The sequence below is a fragment of the Podarcis vaucheri genome (assembly GCF_965113315.1).
Source record: "Podarcis vaucheri genome assembly, chromosome: 1".
Classification (NCBI taxonomy): Eukaryota; Metazoa; Chordata; class Lepidosauria; order Squamata; family Lacertidae; genus Podarcis; species Podarcis vaucheri.
The window spans coordinates 119,379,860-119,395,771 of record NC_138759.1 but is presented as its reverse complement, the minus strand read 5'-3'; the positions used below and the strand labels follow the sequence as shown (position 1 = coordinate 119,395,771).

The following is a 15,912-nucleotide window of genomic DNA, read 5'->3' as shown; positions in this document are numbered from 1 at the left end:
ACTTAATTCTGTAGGCAGCAACTTTATTCAACTCTGAAAAGGAATGTACAGAACACCAAGGTTAAACATCTGGATTTATTGAGAAACTGGAGCACAAAAATGCAGAAATGCCAACTACTTCCAAAACACATTTTTCCATAATTCCTCCCAAATTAGACAAAAACGTGATTGGCCACAGAAATGTAATTGTAATGCATTCCTGTCATTTCAGCGGCAGATCAGATTAAAACCACACTTTATACCAAACACAGTTTTCTACACTGTGGAAGATAGTGTTTCTTCTGTAACATATACAAACAGGCCTGTCAGTTCATGTGTGAGGTTGACATAAAATAGATTACACGTTTGACAGCAAAAGGAAGTGGTTTATTCGTACATTTCGCATGCATATTCATGCAGTTGTGGCTACTGAAATGTTGACTAGGCTGCTAGCCCCGACTCCCTACTATCAGAGGCGAACGGCCACAAGTCCAAGAATACTCTTTTGATCCATACCTCTATAAAAATAAAGCACACACATCACTCATCTGGCAAAAAAGGGTTAGGCAACATAACAGATCTCATGACTGTAGGTGAAGAAACAAAAGTCACACGGCAAATTGTTCCTTCCAGTGAATTAAGTTAATATAAAATGGTCAATAAAATGACCACTCTAGTATCTACTTAAAAAATAAAGGGCATTATTTAAAATACAGTGTTCCTTTATGTAGACAACCATAAAAAATAGAGAAACTAATGAGAGGGTTTATTGGCATTTAACTGAGCATCACCCATTAAGGGGCCTTGTGAAGATGTGAGTCCTTCAAATCAGTATTACAAGGTTATCCAACAAACTTAAATAACTCATTTAAGTTGCATATTGAAAGTAGTACCCAAATCTAATTCAAGTATTTGGTCTTTATAGGCTATTGGTCTAATTTAGAAGTGCAAAATAACCACAACCTCACAGACATCAGAATCTGTTTATTCCTTTAAGGTTGTAAAAACAAATGGCTCAATGTTCAGAAGTTGTAAGCCAACCTCTTGTTTCAGAGCAATTTATGAGGCTAGGAAAACAAATCATGCTTAGGCTGCAAGTGCCGCATAGAGGCTGCTTTAAAATCCCACTGATTTCAATTGAATTTGAGCAGCTTGATGGCGCACAGGATTGCAGTCTACTTTTTCATTCTTTAAAATGATTGGCTTGTTAACCCAAGAACTGCTAATGGCAAAAATCTGCTTATTTCCCAATTCTAATCCTCAGACACCGCAACAATCTTCACAGTCTCATTTATGTCAGCACAAATAGAGGATTTTATGTTCAAAAGGGAGTAACAGACTGGCCAAAATGTGTTGAGTAACTATCCCTTGCTGTTTTGCCAGTGCATCACAATTCAAAAACAGAATTAAACTGGAGAACACAACACTTTCCTCAAGTACAGACTTTTGCAGAGTACTGTTTGCACAGGCAAGGAAACTATTGGGAAGCGGTTCATAGGTCAAAAATCAAAAATATTTTAAATAATTCCCTGAAATGACTCATTAGTCAGTATTCAACACATGAGACGTTAATTCTCTTTGGGTAGACACAAACAGAACCATATTATCACTAAGAGAACATCACAGAAGAGCGTGAGAACTAGGGGTCAGGAAAGAGTTGGGGCAACTCTTTTTTGGCTAGCTTCAAAGTGCATCCTCATTTCCATGGCTTTCTACTGCCACACATCTCCGAGGCACAAAGCGATAGTACAACTGCTCGTCCCGGAACTCAAATTCATCGGCAATGTGCTGGATGATGCCTCCTTTCACCAGTCTTTCTCCATACACCACAGCTCCCCCACGGTCTAAGGCAAGGCCAACTTCCACAAGCCAGTTCACCAGGTCACAGCCACAGAAGACCCCGGCCACAGTCTTTGTGCCACACCTGTATGTCAAAGGAAGGATTCACCCACATGCTCTGTAAATCTCGTACCACCACTGTTTGATGGGTGAAGACAAAGGGGGGAAAATAGGGGGAAACAAGGAAAGACAGCATGACAGTTAAAAGAATTGTTAAAAAGGAGGTCATGTGTATAGTAAAGCATGGTTGTGGGGTGTTTTTGTTTGCAAACCTGGATTATCTTTTTTCTAAGTCACAATCAACATGCATGCACAAGTCATTTGAAGCCAGCATATGCATAAAATAACACTCTATGTGGGTTAGTATAGCATGAACTACCAATAGTTCAACATTCATAGTGATACGAACTAAGATCTCCACTCCGTGTAACAAAAAGGATGGAAAGAGTAGGGGAAAGCCACATTTCAATCAGTCCGATTGCTACCTAGTTCACACAATATACAGCAGAAGTGGCAGTAAACCACTGTACCATTTCAGACTGCAGGGGGAGGATTGCGTGCCTGCATTTAAAAAATGGAGAACAAGCTGGCAGAGGAACATTCAAAGTTGCTTTAGACCAAGCCAGGGTCCATCTAGGCCATGACTGTGGACACTGACTCTCCAGGGTTTCCCCACCCTACCTGGAGATGCTGGGGACTAAACGTGGGAAATATAATTATGCTATCTTTGCATGCTAGCTAAGTATTTCTTTTAATAATTGTTTCCATTTGGTTGTGTATTTTTGATGCGTTTTATTTATTGTTTATGACTTCTGTTATGTTGGTAATTGTGTAAATCTTGTCACGTTGTAAGCCGCCTTGAACATAGTTTCAACTATGGAAAGGGGGTATACAAAAAAAATGATGATGATGATGATGATTCACACAGGCGATCAATCCTCCCTTACAGTCTAAGGGAGGAACCATTCAGGGACCGTTTTGCCACCTTTCAAACATTCACTAGCACAACGTCTGGAGCAGCTTTCTCTTCCGACTGAGAGCCACTTAAACCCACTGGCTCCTAAGTCAAGGTTACTAAATCAGCAGGAGTCCATTCAAAAGCCCTCCAGCCTAGTTGCCGGTGCAGTTGCGCACACCACTTGCCTGCAATGCATCTGTCTGTCTGGCAGGGTGATGCCAATCCTGTATGGCAATTCATACTGCAAGGAGCTTTGAAACAGGGGAAGTGCTGCCTTGGGGGACTGTATGGCGACTCGGCTACCTTTTAATTGCAATTACGTTAACTTGTTTTTCAAACTTAAATTGAGAATTCTCTATTACTGTATAAGAACAGTAATTGAACTTTTTAAATTCCCTTAAATTGTCGTGAATATGCAAGATACTGAGAACGACATTTGGAAGAGAAAAAGATCTAGTTCTATTTCCAATGACACAGTGGAGAAAAACTACCCACAGCCACAAGGGTATTGTTCAGAAGTTGACCTGTGATAGTGAATGTTTCTGCTTAGCTTGTAAGGAAGCATGTGCTAGAGAGTTAGAGCAAGCCAATATGACCAACTACACAAGGCAGCAAACCAACGTAAAGAAGGAACCCATCAGCATTTTTATTAAAATGATGAGCAAAAATTTATTTGGATTAGTGAAGTGAAGCAGATCCAACACACAAAAGGATGGAAGAAGAAGAAACAACAACAGAAGAGGACTGATGCAGAACATTCAACTGAGGAGAGAGAGAAAAAACATTAGAAGAAAAACACATACATGAGAAAGGATCAAGAGAATGCATATATTTCACCACAGTATGGAAATAAGGGCACTGTACAAATGTACATACTCAAAACTAAACAAAAAAAGCATTTCGTTTCAGAACTTAAAAAACAAAGAATTCAGCAGAATTGTCCTAAGTTGTTCACTCAAGCCATCCTAGGAATTCCCAAGGACTGTTCTAAAATTCCTTTTCAGTAAGTCTATTATATACCCCTTATCCCAAAAGACAAAACTTTTGGGAAATATGTAATCCTGAACTGGAAACCTCACTGCTTATATCTGAAAACATCGTGACAAACACAACTCTCTCATTTGGGAAAGGGGTGGGGAACTTTCTTTCAGGCCAAAGGGCTGCAGCACCCTGGTGAAAAGCTGTCGTGGGGGCTGCATTCTCAGAGTGGACAAGGCCAGACCCACATATAATCATACACCCCTAACACCAGACACAGACACAGCTATTGCCCCATGGACACACAATCCCATTTTCTCCAACACCCTTCCTCAGTCCTGACTGTGCAGGTGAATGAGCATCTAAACAATGCACAGTTGGGACTGCAAGCCCTGCCTTACAGCTATTCAGAGCCTCAAACTTAATAATGAACTTTGCATCCCAAAGACTGCATGCAAGAAATTGCAAGGTGTGTGGACAGCATTTTGAATATCTCTTCAGGAATGTAAGTACCTTTCTGCTGAGATACACCCACCCAGGCCCTCTGCTTTGGTCTCCTTGCAGCTGATCTTGCAGAGTTAGAAGCCACAATTACACGCTTTGGGACGCACAAGTCCCCTTTTGCTAATCAGCTGCTCCTTGAATGAACAGATCCCCACCCGATTTAGGACTTTAGGTACATAATAGGTTTGATCTCTAAAGTGATTAAAAAATACACCACCAAGTTTTCCAAGAGTAGCATCAGTAAGAACTCCATCTGATGGGAGTTTTAAGCCCAAGATTTCTTGGTTTCGTGCAATACTATGTGGAGGATGACAGGTTAGAAAACAGTAGCTTCTCCCACCACTACTTTTGAGTTCTTGCATTAAATGCTTGAGGTTCAAATGTTTTAAATAAGACTTTCTAATGGTTGCAAATTATCCATTGCTTGCACAAAATGGGAAGGGTTTGGATTGTTTGCAGTTGCCTGCTTGAAATCAAAAGGATTGGAAAAACTGACTAAACAGTTAAAAACACTGAATAGGCAACAAATGGAAAATTACCTTGTTGAAATACATATCAGAAACCAATTCCATCCAACCTCTGCCAATGCATGCCAAACAGTGGTGGGATATATTTGGCTGAACTCTTTACTTTGTTCTCATGAGGAGGGGTTATATTTATTATATGGGGATTTTTTTGTGTTATACTGGAAAATCAAAACATTTATTAAAATGTATTTTAAGGAGCTGTACCGTAAATTGTTCTCGATCAGCATGTAAAACGATTGGCTACAATTTGAGCATACTAGCATGATCTACTATATATTTTAGAAAGAAGTTTGTTCTCTAGGCATATAGAAGATCTTTTAAGGTATCGTAAGCAAATTTTGTAGGATGGTTGCTGAGATCAAGGAGCAGATTCTTGTCCTAAGTTTCAGGATACAACAGCATGCCATTTTGAATCGACACACCAAGCCTTTCAAGACAGCACTCACTTTTTAGTTGTTAGCCGCCCTGAGCCCGGCTTCGGCTGGGGAGGGCGGGATATAAATAAAATTTATTATTATTATTATTATTATTATTATTATTATTATTATTATTATAATATCACTAATTTCAAAACTGCACTGAATTTTTGGTTCCTTATAATCTCTCAGCAATGCCAGCCACTTTCCACTAGTCTGACACTATGTTAACTCAGAAAAAGAATCTTGAAAATGATTTCCTGTTGTTTTGGTTTAAGACCAAGCATACCTTAGTCCAGGAATTAGAAAACAAAACACAAGTCTAGAGGCTTTCACATGCATATTTAGTGTTTTTTGGAAGCATTTCCAACACAAAACACTCAAGAGATTAGGACACCAGAACTGATTGCAAAGTGTATCCATCATCCAATAATAGAAACAGTTTGAATAAATCTTTACATTGGTATACAGCCCCACCTTCTGTCTTGGACAATGCTCCTGACACACATCTCTTTGTGGTAATTAACAAACTGCTGGCACGTCATCCGGATTTCCTCGGGTACAGTGGATTCCCTGCGCTCCGATGTCCTGTTTCCCCACAGGAATTCAAACCTGGAGAGAGAAAAAGTCATTCTGAAACAAGCCCACTGAAATATTACAACAGATAAAAAGAAATAGGAACATCTTATTATAAATATATACGTACGTTATCTTTCTATTATGTATAGATGAGTTATCACATCAGGTCTTTGAAAATAATTAGTTTCAAGGGAGAAGCAGTATGAGAATTTTTGTGGGTTTTTTTGCCTTCGAAAAATTGTGCATGGAATAGAAAACGGGACGAATAGGTGTGAATTTCTGCTCCTGAATTCAAGTACAGTCATACCTTGGAAGCTAAACGTCTTGCAAGACAAACGTTTTGGCTCCTGAACACCACGTGAAACTGTTATTTGGAACTCGAAAGACCGTCACGACTTCCGCGGCTTCCGATGGCTGCAGGAGACATGTTCCTGAACATTTTGGAAGTCGAATGGACTTCTGGAACAGATTCTGTTCGACTTCTGAGGTGTGATTGTACCCTTTGGGCTGATTTATACACACTTGTTCCATCATTTGGTGACTATAGCTTGGATCCTAAGCTGCTCTGTTTGTTTAAGGAAGACAGCAATTTGTAAACTCCACCCCTGCCCACCGTATTAATATCTCCTACCATCCTCAAGCCCCCCTTCAATCCCATATAGCAGATTCTCAAGAACAGAGGGCCACAGAGAATGAGTTGAAGAGAAAGCCCCATTCCATGTATGTGAATGTTGTTTCGTGAATGGTAAAAAAGTTAAGAGCTGCACGGAGAAGAAGGCAGAAATAACATTAGTTGGGAGTCAAATCTGAAAGACAGTTGGCATTATTAACACATTCATATACTTATTTGGAAAATTACCTCCGTTTGAATGGAAGAATAATAAGATGTTTGTCTAAACCAAAAATTCCAAAAGAAATGAATCCCTGAAAAAGAAAGGATTGTTATTTTTTTTAAAAAAACAAACATTGATAAGTAGACCACTAAAATCCAAGGAATTTTAAGGTATCACAAGACACTTTGTGGCTTTTATTTTACTTCAGGTTATACACACACGTCGCACACACAAGTGTGTATGTGGTAACAGCAGCAGGAATTAAAATAAGTGCTAGTACAAATACCTAAGCTACAAGTTAATGACTACTTTCAATAATGTGCACTCATTGAAATCTACAGACCTTGATGACAGTCACCTGATAATGCTGAAATATCCATCCATCCTCTGTCTTGGTGACAGATGCTAATGAAACACCTGTCTATTGGAAATGAGTATTTCCCCCCTCCCTTTAAGGACTGGTGCAGCAGCCAGGAACCCAGTGCAACTTGTCAGAGCACACTGGCAGAGCGAGTACTTTCAACATAATTTTCTTCAAGTTCATAATAAGCAAAGGAACAAAGAGGGGGCCCTTCCCCCCTTCCTGGCAAATTATTTTTATCCCAATCTTCTTATGCATGCTAACTGGGTTCAGTGAGATGTTGTCTCAGTCAAGTGAATGTAAGATCGGAGGTGTGATGTCAGAGTCAATATTACCTGACCAAAATTAAATACAGCGCAAAAGAATTGTAGCTCCACATAGAGTCTTCCAGGTTCTTGGTTGAACAACCACCACAAACAGCTGGATAAATTCTGGGGGAAGACAAGAAGAACAAATATTTTTAAAGCTTCACTTCTGTGTGTGTGAATTTTGTTATTTTTATTGCAATTCAGTTTAGGGCTTGCAACGAGGTAGAATGTACATATGTTTAACAAAACGCTTTTCCAATGGAAAGCTACTAGTCATTTGTCTCTGTACTAATATATTAAAGCCATGGGTTGTATGCATTCAAAGTAGCACTAAGGGGGAACAGTCCATCAGCACAATGGATTTGTCTCGAAGCAAGAGAATGTTCTCCCTTCCCACCCCTATGCACCCTCCTAAATCTGTTCTGGGGGTTCCCACTACCTTATGGAGCAGATTTGGATATGGTGGGGCACACAGGGGAAGCCCCAATGTCCAAACACAACTCATTCGACTTACAAAACTATTTGGTCGAGTACCACGCCCCAAGAATTTAATGAAATGTTTATTTCACTAAATACACAGCTGATGGAACCACCAGCCCATCTCTTTATCACTCCAATGCTGTCTGCTGTTATACCAACACTTGAAAGCATGATAGGAAAGCACGACTACAGGTGTGGTAGCCTATTTCAGAGGTAGACAACAGGGTGTCCTTCAGAGGTTGTTAGACTCAACTCCCATTGGACCAAGTCACAAGATCAATCAGTGATTAGGGACAATGTAGCCTAGAACATGTGAAAGACGCCATGCCAGCTACTCTTTGTGCAATATTTCTTCATTACACCTCAACAGATGGCTTATCACTATTTAATGCAGGTCACTTCAGACATCATTCTATGCAAGGGGTTTATGCAATGTTCTTATATTAACACAACTAAGGAGGAGTACCGTATTTTTCGCTCCATAAGATGCACCTAGTTTTTGGAAGAGGAAAACAAGAAAAAAAAAATCTGTCCTGGCTTATGGGATAGCTGCGTGCAGCCTCTCCTGGGCAGGGGATGAAAGCTCCCACTGCTCGGGAGAGGCTGCGCATGGCTAAGGCTCCCCCAAGAGCCGCACTCCCTTTAAAGAGCGTGCGGAGTGTGTGTGTGTGTGGCTCTTGGGGGCTTTTCCCAGATGAGGGAGAAGGGCAGCCCTTCTCCCTCTTCGGGGAAAAGCCCCCAAGAGCTACACACATGCTCCATGCGGCTCTTTAAAGGGAGTCCTGAGCAGAGCCTCCCGCCTGCATTCGCTCCATAAGACGCACACACATTTCCCCTTACTTTTTAGGAGGGGAAAAGTGCGTCTTATAGAGCGAAAAATACGGTAGATAGGAAACTGATATCACATCAGACCACTGGTCCACCTACTGTGAACCAACGCTGTGCATTGCTGAGGACCTCTAGAATTTCGATGCAAATGCAAGCAATCTACTTGACATGAATGTTGTGAGGATAAGATTGGGGGTGGAGGAGAATGATGCACTGAGCTCTTCAGAGGAAAGATGGGATGTAAATGCAGCAAATAAAAAATGCTGCATAAATTATAATGGCATTGAAAGTTTCCCCTGCCTGCACTGACTTCCCTAAACATTGGTGTGAATCAATGAACTAAAACAGTTATCAGAAGAGGTGGGGGGAAAAAATGCAATTTACAGCGAAGAGGCCCACAACGAGAAGCAAGCACAGCAGCACATGTCTAGCCAGCTGCTTGTCTCCAGTTTGCAGAAGCTGCTCTTCCTGGGCCAAGGCACAGCTCTGAGAACTGCATGGACTTAAGCACCGATTTGCTGAAAAACATTAAAGGAAATATGTTAAGTTTTTCATTTTGCCCAATTGATATGTAAATACTGCATTGATTACTATCATACTGTTAAAGCAAAAGCATCCCCCCCACTAAAAAACACTAATCAGAAAAATAAACTGTATGTCCTTTCTTTTCCATTGCATTCCACACCCACACATCTTTTGCTTGTGAAAGACTTTACTGGCTGCTTGCTTCAAGGAGTGAAAGACTTAAGAGTTTTGACCCAGGCCAACAGCTACCCTATTTCTGTGACCTTACAAAGCAACAGGGGCAGTTACCACTTGAATAGCTTAAAACAGCACAGCACTAAAGCCATTCTCTGGAACAGGCTTTTAATCCAACATTAAATTTCCTGGCCAGGTGTGGGGAGGAGAGAAACGAGAAAGGAAATACTGGCACTAAAATACCGACCCACAATGCTTTCTACATGGTGTAGCCTTACTAAGCTGAATATCAGCATGCTGGCATTTTATTTATTCGGCCCTACGTCAAATTCCATAGGTAAAACATAACGTAATAGAATTTAGGACGGGGTTCAGTGAAGCTGTATGCAGTAGGGCTCCCCCACAATCTGCTCTGGAGGGTTGGGTGAAACCCCAGAAAAGATTTATGGGGCATGCGGGGATAGGAAGCGGGAAGGTTTCACTGCACAAGCAACAGGGCTTTTTTTCAGCAGGAACTCGGTTCCAGCACCATTGCTCTTATAAGAGAACAAGGAAGGCATTCATAGCGAGTTCCAACCCCTCTTTTTTTAGAAAAATAGCACTGGCACTGGCGAGTGGACCTCGTTTCTCATATACATCAACAGCTAAGCATTACAATGAATTCCACTTCTAAAGTTGAATTTGGCGTATTTATAGAAAGTGTCAAAAGTTCTTGTCAAATCGTTCCTGCCACCAGATGGCAGCAAGAGGTCAACAAATTCCCATACAGGGAGCTTGTTGCAGCTGAACACTGGATCCCTTTCTGCTGCCAATCTTAGCAGTGATAGTTCCTGCTAACGCAGATGCGTAGTTCAAGAGGCCTGGGCTCCTTTCCTCTTCCTTACTTGTTAACCAATGACACACACATCTCTCTAGTCAAGTTGTTCGCTGTGCCAAAGAATATGCTGCCCTTCTTGACGAACAGGTGAAATCTATTTTCTTCCTGCTACTGCTTCCTTCGTTGTGTGATCCTCTAGAGACCCACAAAGAACGTAGGGAGTTGCTGTCCCCAAACATTATGGTTTTCTATCCATCCCATATAAAGCCTCTTAGAATATTCTCTGAAGATTGCGGGAGATGGTGCAGCGGTAAAAAAAAAGGTAAAAAGGTAAAGGACCCCTGGATGGTTAAGTCCAGTCAAAGGCAACTATGGGGTTGTGGCGCTTATCTCGCTTTCAGGCCGAGGGAGCCAGCGTTTGTCCACAGACAGCTTTCCAGGTCATGTGGCCAGCATGACTAAACCGCTTCTGGTGCAACGGGACACTGTGATGGAAGCCAGAGCACACGGAAACACCGTTTACCTTCCTGCTGGAGCGGTACCTGTTTATTTACTTGCACTTCGTGCTTTCAAACTGCTAGGTTGGCAGGAGTTGCGACAGAGCAAAGGGAGCTCACCCCGTTACAGGGATTCGAACCGCCGACCTTCTGATCGGCATGCCCTAGGCTCAGTGTTTTATACCACAGCGCCACCTGTGTCCCTACATGCAGAAAGTGCAAAGGGGCTAGTGGGATGATGCCTTGCTTTTCCAGCTGTCTCAAAAGCAAGCTACGGTCCTGCCCGCCCCATTATAACCCTCACCCAAATTATAGCAGGAGACACCCCTACTGTCAAAAGTTACTTTTGGGCGTATTCATTTTTTCACTCACTAAAAATTAAGCTTATTATCAGTTTGGCCAGTTACCATCAAATAATTTTCCGAAACCCGTGTGGCAGTACATGAATACGAAGTACACACATGATGCTCTGAAGAAAAAAAACACACACTGACCAAACTCAACCATAAGAGCTCCCTTTATGTATTAACTGTGCAGCTGGAAGTTCACACATAGAAAAGGGCAACAGCCACTGACCCTCTCTGCCCTTCCTGTGCACAGACCCCCTTCACGGGACTGATATGTGAAAAGGTTTGTAACTTGAAATGTGGGTGATGTACTCTCGGCCCGGCACATGCAGACCTCTTAACGAACAGATGTGCAATTTTGCAATTTCACATGCTTCCGTTTTAAAACTTGTAAACGGGCTTGAACAACACAGGGTACTACAGTTGTGCTTCACCTGTCTCAATCGATGTCGTGCAGTTATCGCGGGCGCTGCTACGACTGGATCCTGGCTCTCCTTCAGAACAGCATAACCTTCTATTCGGCTTTTGGCACTCACAGCACCCTAGAGGAAAAATGGCAGATTAGAAAGGTGTCTATTTTTCTAGAGGGTATTGTGACACAGCAAGACAAGATTATGCTCTTTTAAATGGGTTTGCAATTTGTATGCAGTTGCAGTACATTATTTGAGGCGGGCATTCAGACATCACTGCCAAGGTGAGCGGGAGATCGCAAGTGGCAATGTCTACAAGTTTGGGTGTGGAACACGCATGCCTGGGTCAAAACAAAATGGAAAACAATCTCCTGACAGAGGCCTTAGTATGTCCTATTGCCGTCAAAAGTAGCCAGGCTTCTTCTATTAAGGATTTCTCATACCTCTTTCCATTGAAGGGTCCACCAACGAACGAGAAGAACTGTCTGGAGATCTACTGTGCTCGTTAAATTCCCTTTCTGTTTCCTCTGTTTGACTGTGTTGGGAATCTTGGGTCAACACCTCATAGCTGGCTTCCATTCCTGATCTGTTCATACACATGAGTGATACACCCGATATCAATATGCTGATGGATACGATTACTGCTGTGATAATCATCTGCAAAAATGGGGGGGGGGGGAGGGAGGGAGGCAGGAGTTCAGTAGGTCCCTTGTCATTTGAAAGAACCTATGTGACCATGCTGAAAAGAATCAGAAATTCAGCATCACTGTGTCTCTAGAAAACTGAATAAAACAAATACTATTTGCTTATTCGAGGTTTTTAAAGTCAAAGGCTGGGAACAGATGTTTGTATTACAGTACAAGTCGCTTTTTGAGGGGGAGAAAGGAACCAAAAATACAATAGTAACGTTCCATTTGCCACACACCTCAGCTTTATTTAGAACTTCCTGCTGTGCCTCCTCTGGTTCATACTGTACACCAGATGTCAAGTTTAATGTCAGCTTCACAACTTCTCAAGCAAAATAATCTAATCCTCAGTACTTTGTCAACATCCCCTTTCTCTACCCAGCACCATGCATATAATTCTGTCAAGCATATAGAAATCTCGGCTGCTAATGCACTTCTCAAGTATTGCTTTTAAGGGATGCAGTCAATTCTACACCTTGTTTCTTTGAAGTTGTGTTTCATTACAGTGGTACCTCGGGTTAAGAACTTAATTCGTTCTGGAGGGCCGTTCTTAACCTGTAACTCTTCTTAACCTGAAGCACCACTTTAGCTAATGGGGCCTCCTGCTGCCCACTGCGCCACCGCTGCATGATTTCTGTTCTCATCCTGAAGCAAAGTTCTTAACCCGAGGTAATATTTCTGGGTTAGCGGAGGCTGTAACCTGAAGCGGATGTAACCTGAAGCATCTGTAACCCGAAGTACCACTGTATAAAGACGGAAAGTGCATAGTAGGGGTGGGAAAGCCTAAGGAGGAGGGGCTGAACAAGGCCCTCCAGGGCAGACTTCCTGAACCTCGGCCCTCCAGATGTTTTGAGACTACGGTTCCCATCAACCCTGATCACTGGTTCTGCTAGCTAGGGATCATGGGAGTTGTAGGCCAAAAGCATCTGGAGGGCTGAGGCTGAGGAAGCCTGCTCCAGGTCTTCCAACCAGTCACTGTGATTCTCCTCAGGCCATACATCACTGCCCTCATTTCAATACTGCTTGAAACGCTATTTGTTTGCCTGGGTAGAGGGGTGTGCCGTCTGGCTGGAACATAGCTTACTGTACACAAAGATAAGAACGACATCAGTTACGACACCAACTTTTGCCTTATGGCCCTCTGTAAGGTTGGGCTGTAAGGCGCTTGGGCTGAAAGGACATCCCTCCCCTGGAAGGCAGAATTCACAGACACTGACTACAGAAGGTCAACTATTAAAAGACAGGAGCGGAAGAACCTCTATACCTGATCTTTTCCATAAAAGAACGCAGAATCAATGATGTTATCCGAGCGTTCACCGGCGATTAACAGGATTCCCACAAGAACAGCTGGGATGCTGCAATAAACAAAAAACCCAAGATGAACCACACAGGTCATTAGCTTCTGGCTTCCTACGTATTTTCTCAGTAAAGAGCCTCTGCCAACATACCCCCAGCCAGCTATAATGATAAATCCGACAGGGATCTTTATGGCTTCTCTTCTTTTCAAAAGCAGCAGAGAGAAAGATAAGAAACCTGATAACGACAAAGTTTGAAACTTGGTTTATTTCTTTTTAAGGAAGCAGTGTTTCCCCCACCACCACCACCACCACCAAAGTGGGATGCCTCATCCCCTTATAACCACAGAAGGTATTAAGAAATAAGGATACACTGTAGGAAACAGGAACATAGGAAGATGCCGCACACAAAGTAGACCACCTCGACAGCTCTGTTGGTAGAGCATGAGACTCTTAACCTCAGGGCCAGGGGTTCGAGCCCCACAATGGGCAAAAAAATCCCACATTGCAGGGGGTTGGACTAGATGACCCTTGCGGTCCCTTCCAACTCTACAATTCTAAGATTCGATGAAAGGCAGACCAAACTAGCAGCAACTCTCTTCAGACAGGAGTCTTCTCATCTCTATCTAGAGATGCAGGGGACTAAGTCCCAGGAAGCGAAGCTCTTTTACTGATCTAGCACAGACTTCTAAAATATGCAACAATCCAGCTGGCTGGCATATGCAGGATAATCCAGACTAGGAAGGAAGCTGATGCAATCCAGATCAATTCCCAGCTCAGCCACGGACTCAACTAGGTGGTTTGAGGCAAGCCACTTTCCTACTCGACGTCCAATCTGCAACATAAAATTAACACTGGCCCTTCCTTACAGGGATGTTGTGAATATGATGATGAGTCTAATGTGTGTGATGTAATTTGCACACTGAAAGCGCTATATGAATGCAAAGCATTCTGGGCACCCCAGTGACAGGCTGGACACACTAGGAAAAAACAGACTGACTCGGCTTGGAAGGAAGGAAATGTACAGACCACTATCGCAAAGGCGCTATTAATTAAGAGGGGAAATAACTTGCAGGATCACCATAATGCACATGGAGTTGCGTTTTGGACACCCCGTATTACTGCTTTTTAGCTTACCTGTCCACAAAAAAGCACTGTAAAGCGCACTGTACAGGAAGATGAACACAAGGATTTGCAGAGTGATGCTTCTCTCTTTAATAGTGAAATTCCACATTACCATTCCAACACAGGCTACAAACTGAAAGGTAAAAATCAGGTTTATTTTTAATTCACTTTAAGGGTTTGCCATGCAACGGAAGACATCTCAGAAATTAAAATTCACGTAATTAATGAACTGATTGATTAACAGGCTAACTGTAGCTTTCCCTTTGCCCTGTTACTTTGGGGTGGGAAGGGGAAGAGGTGGAGCGGTTTCTGTTTCGCTTCCATGGCCTATAATAGAGGGAGTATCAGAAAAAAAGCTTTATTTTATTTTAGATTATACAATGCTTGTGCCAGAGAAGACATAATCTTGGAAGAGGCATGCTTGCCCCCTGTTGTCAGAAGGAGTAAGGCCTCTAAGACGGGGTGGGGTATCTCAATGTTGAGTATCCTAGCAGGCCAGTCTTGGCCTGCAAGGCCCTTTCCCCCAAATGACATTCATCTGCCCATCAGCTGACATTACTTGCAATGGGTGGCAGGACAGGGTTTCATCCTGCATTGGCTACATGCGCTGCTTCTAGCAGACAAGCACAGAAATTTGCACATTCAGCTTGCAATATTGTGAAAGAACCAAGTTTGCATATACAGTAGCACCTTGGTTTATGAACTTAATACATTCCGGAAGTCCATTCTTAAACCAAGGTGTGCTTTCCCATAGCAGCAGGGGACTCAATTTTCAAATGGAACACACTCAACAGGAAGCGAAACATGTTCTGCTTCCAAAGCAAAGTTCACAAACCAGAACACCTACTTCCGGGTTTGCAGCGTTCTTAATCCCAAGTTGTTCATAAACTAAGCTGTTCTTAAACCAAGGTAATGCAATGCTTATGGCAAGGGGAATTTCCCAACCCCTCCTTTTCATTGCAGGTGCCTCTGAAAGATTTCCCCAAGTTTCTATCCCCAGAGTCTCATATTCTACCCAACTCTCAGGGAAAACTTTTGTTGGGGTACGCAGAAAGCTGCAGTGGAGAATTCCCTTTGCAGAAGCAACTGAATGTATTGATTTATCTATCACGGTTTATACTCTTCCATCATGAACACAAAGCAACAAGCATGGGATTTCCAGGTTATCTCCTATGAATACATTAGCCAGGCATACTTGGTTTCACTAAGATTGCTGTCTGTGGCACACGCCTTCAAAGCTTCAGCAGAAAACAAAACACTTCCTGCTTATTATTACTTTCAAAACCATCCCTTTTACAAGAAATGTTCCATATGTTTATAGTCTACGTTATACTGACCTGAGCAATGAGTAAGTTAGTTGTAAGCATGTGAGGAAGCTGCTTGTATTTTTTACTTAGAAGAATAACACCAAGGGACCAGATCTGAAATACAGGTAAGAGATTCAAA

General features: G+C 42.3%; 1 protein-coding gene and 1 long non-coding RNA gene across 3 annotated transcripts in view; one reads left to right on the top strand and one right to left on the bottom strand.

The window, feature by feature from the left end:
* Positions 1 to 61: 61 nt before the first annotated feature.
* GPR155 (G protein-coupled receptor 155) overlaps positions 62 to 15,912 on the bottom strand; it is a 38,050-nt gene continuing 22,199 nt past the window's right edge. The window contains exons 6-16 of one of the 2 annotated variants that reach the window (XM_082236301.1): positions 15,804 to 15,887; positions 14,479 to 14,599; positions 13,495 to 13,579; positions 13,311 to 13,401; positions 11,804 to 12,017; positions 11,385 to 11,492; positions 8,975 to 9,108; positions 7,310 to 7,405; positions 6,640 to 6,704; positions 5,679 to 5,813; positions 62 to 1,903 (exon numbers count right to left, since the gene is read on the bottom strand). In XM_082236301.1, the coding sequence (XP_082092427.1) occupies positions 1,663 to 1,903; positions 5,679 to 5,813; positions 6,640 to 6,704; positions 7,310 to 7,405; positions 8,975 to 9,108; positions 11,385 to 11,492; positions 11,804 to 12,017; positions 13,311 to 13,401; positions 13,495 to 13,579; positions 14,479 to 14,599; positions 15,804 to 15,887 (1,374 nt within the window). In that variant the 3' untranslated portion in view covers positions 62 to 1,662. Of the gene's footprint in view, positions 1,957 to 5,678; positions 5,814 to 6,639; positions 6,705 to 7,309; positions 7,406 to 8,974; positions 9,109 to 11,384; positions 11,493 to 11,803; positions 12,018 to 13,310; positions 13,402 to 13,494; positions 13,580 to 14,478; positions 14,600 to 15,803; positions 15,888 to 15,912 lie in introns of both variants that reach the window. The other variant, XM_082236302.1, reaches the window with a different exon arrangement.
* Positions 1,963 to 2,732, top strand: LOC309525269. The gene is made up of 2 exons (XR_014216126.1): positions 1,963 to 2,484; positions 2,562 to 2,732. It is a non-coding gene; the product is annotated as an uncharacterized lncRNA (long non-coding RNA).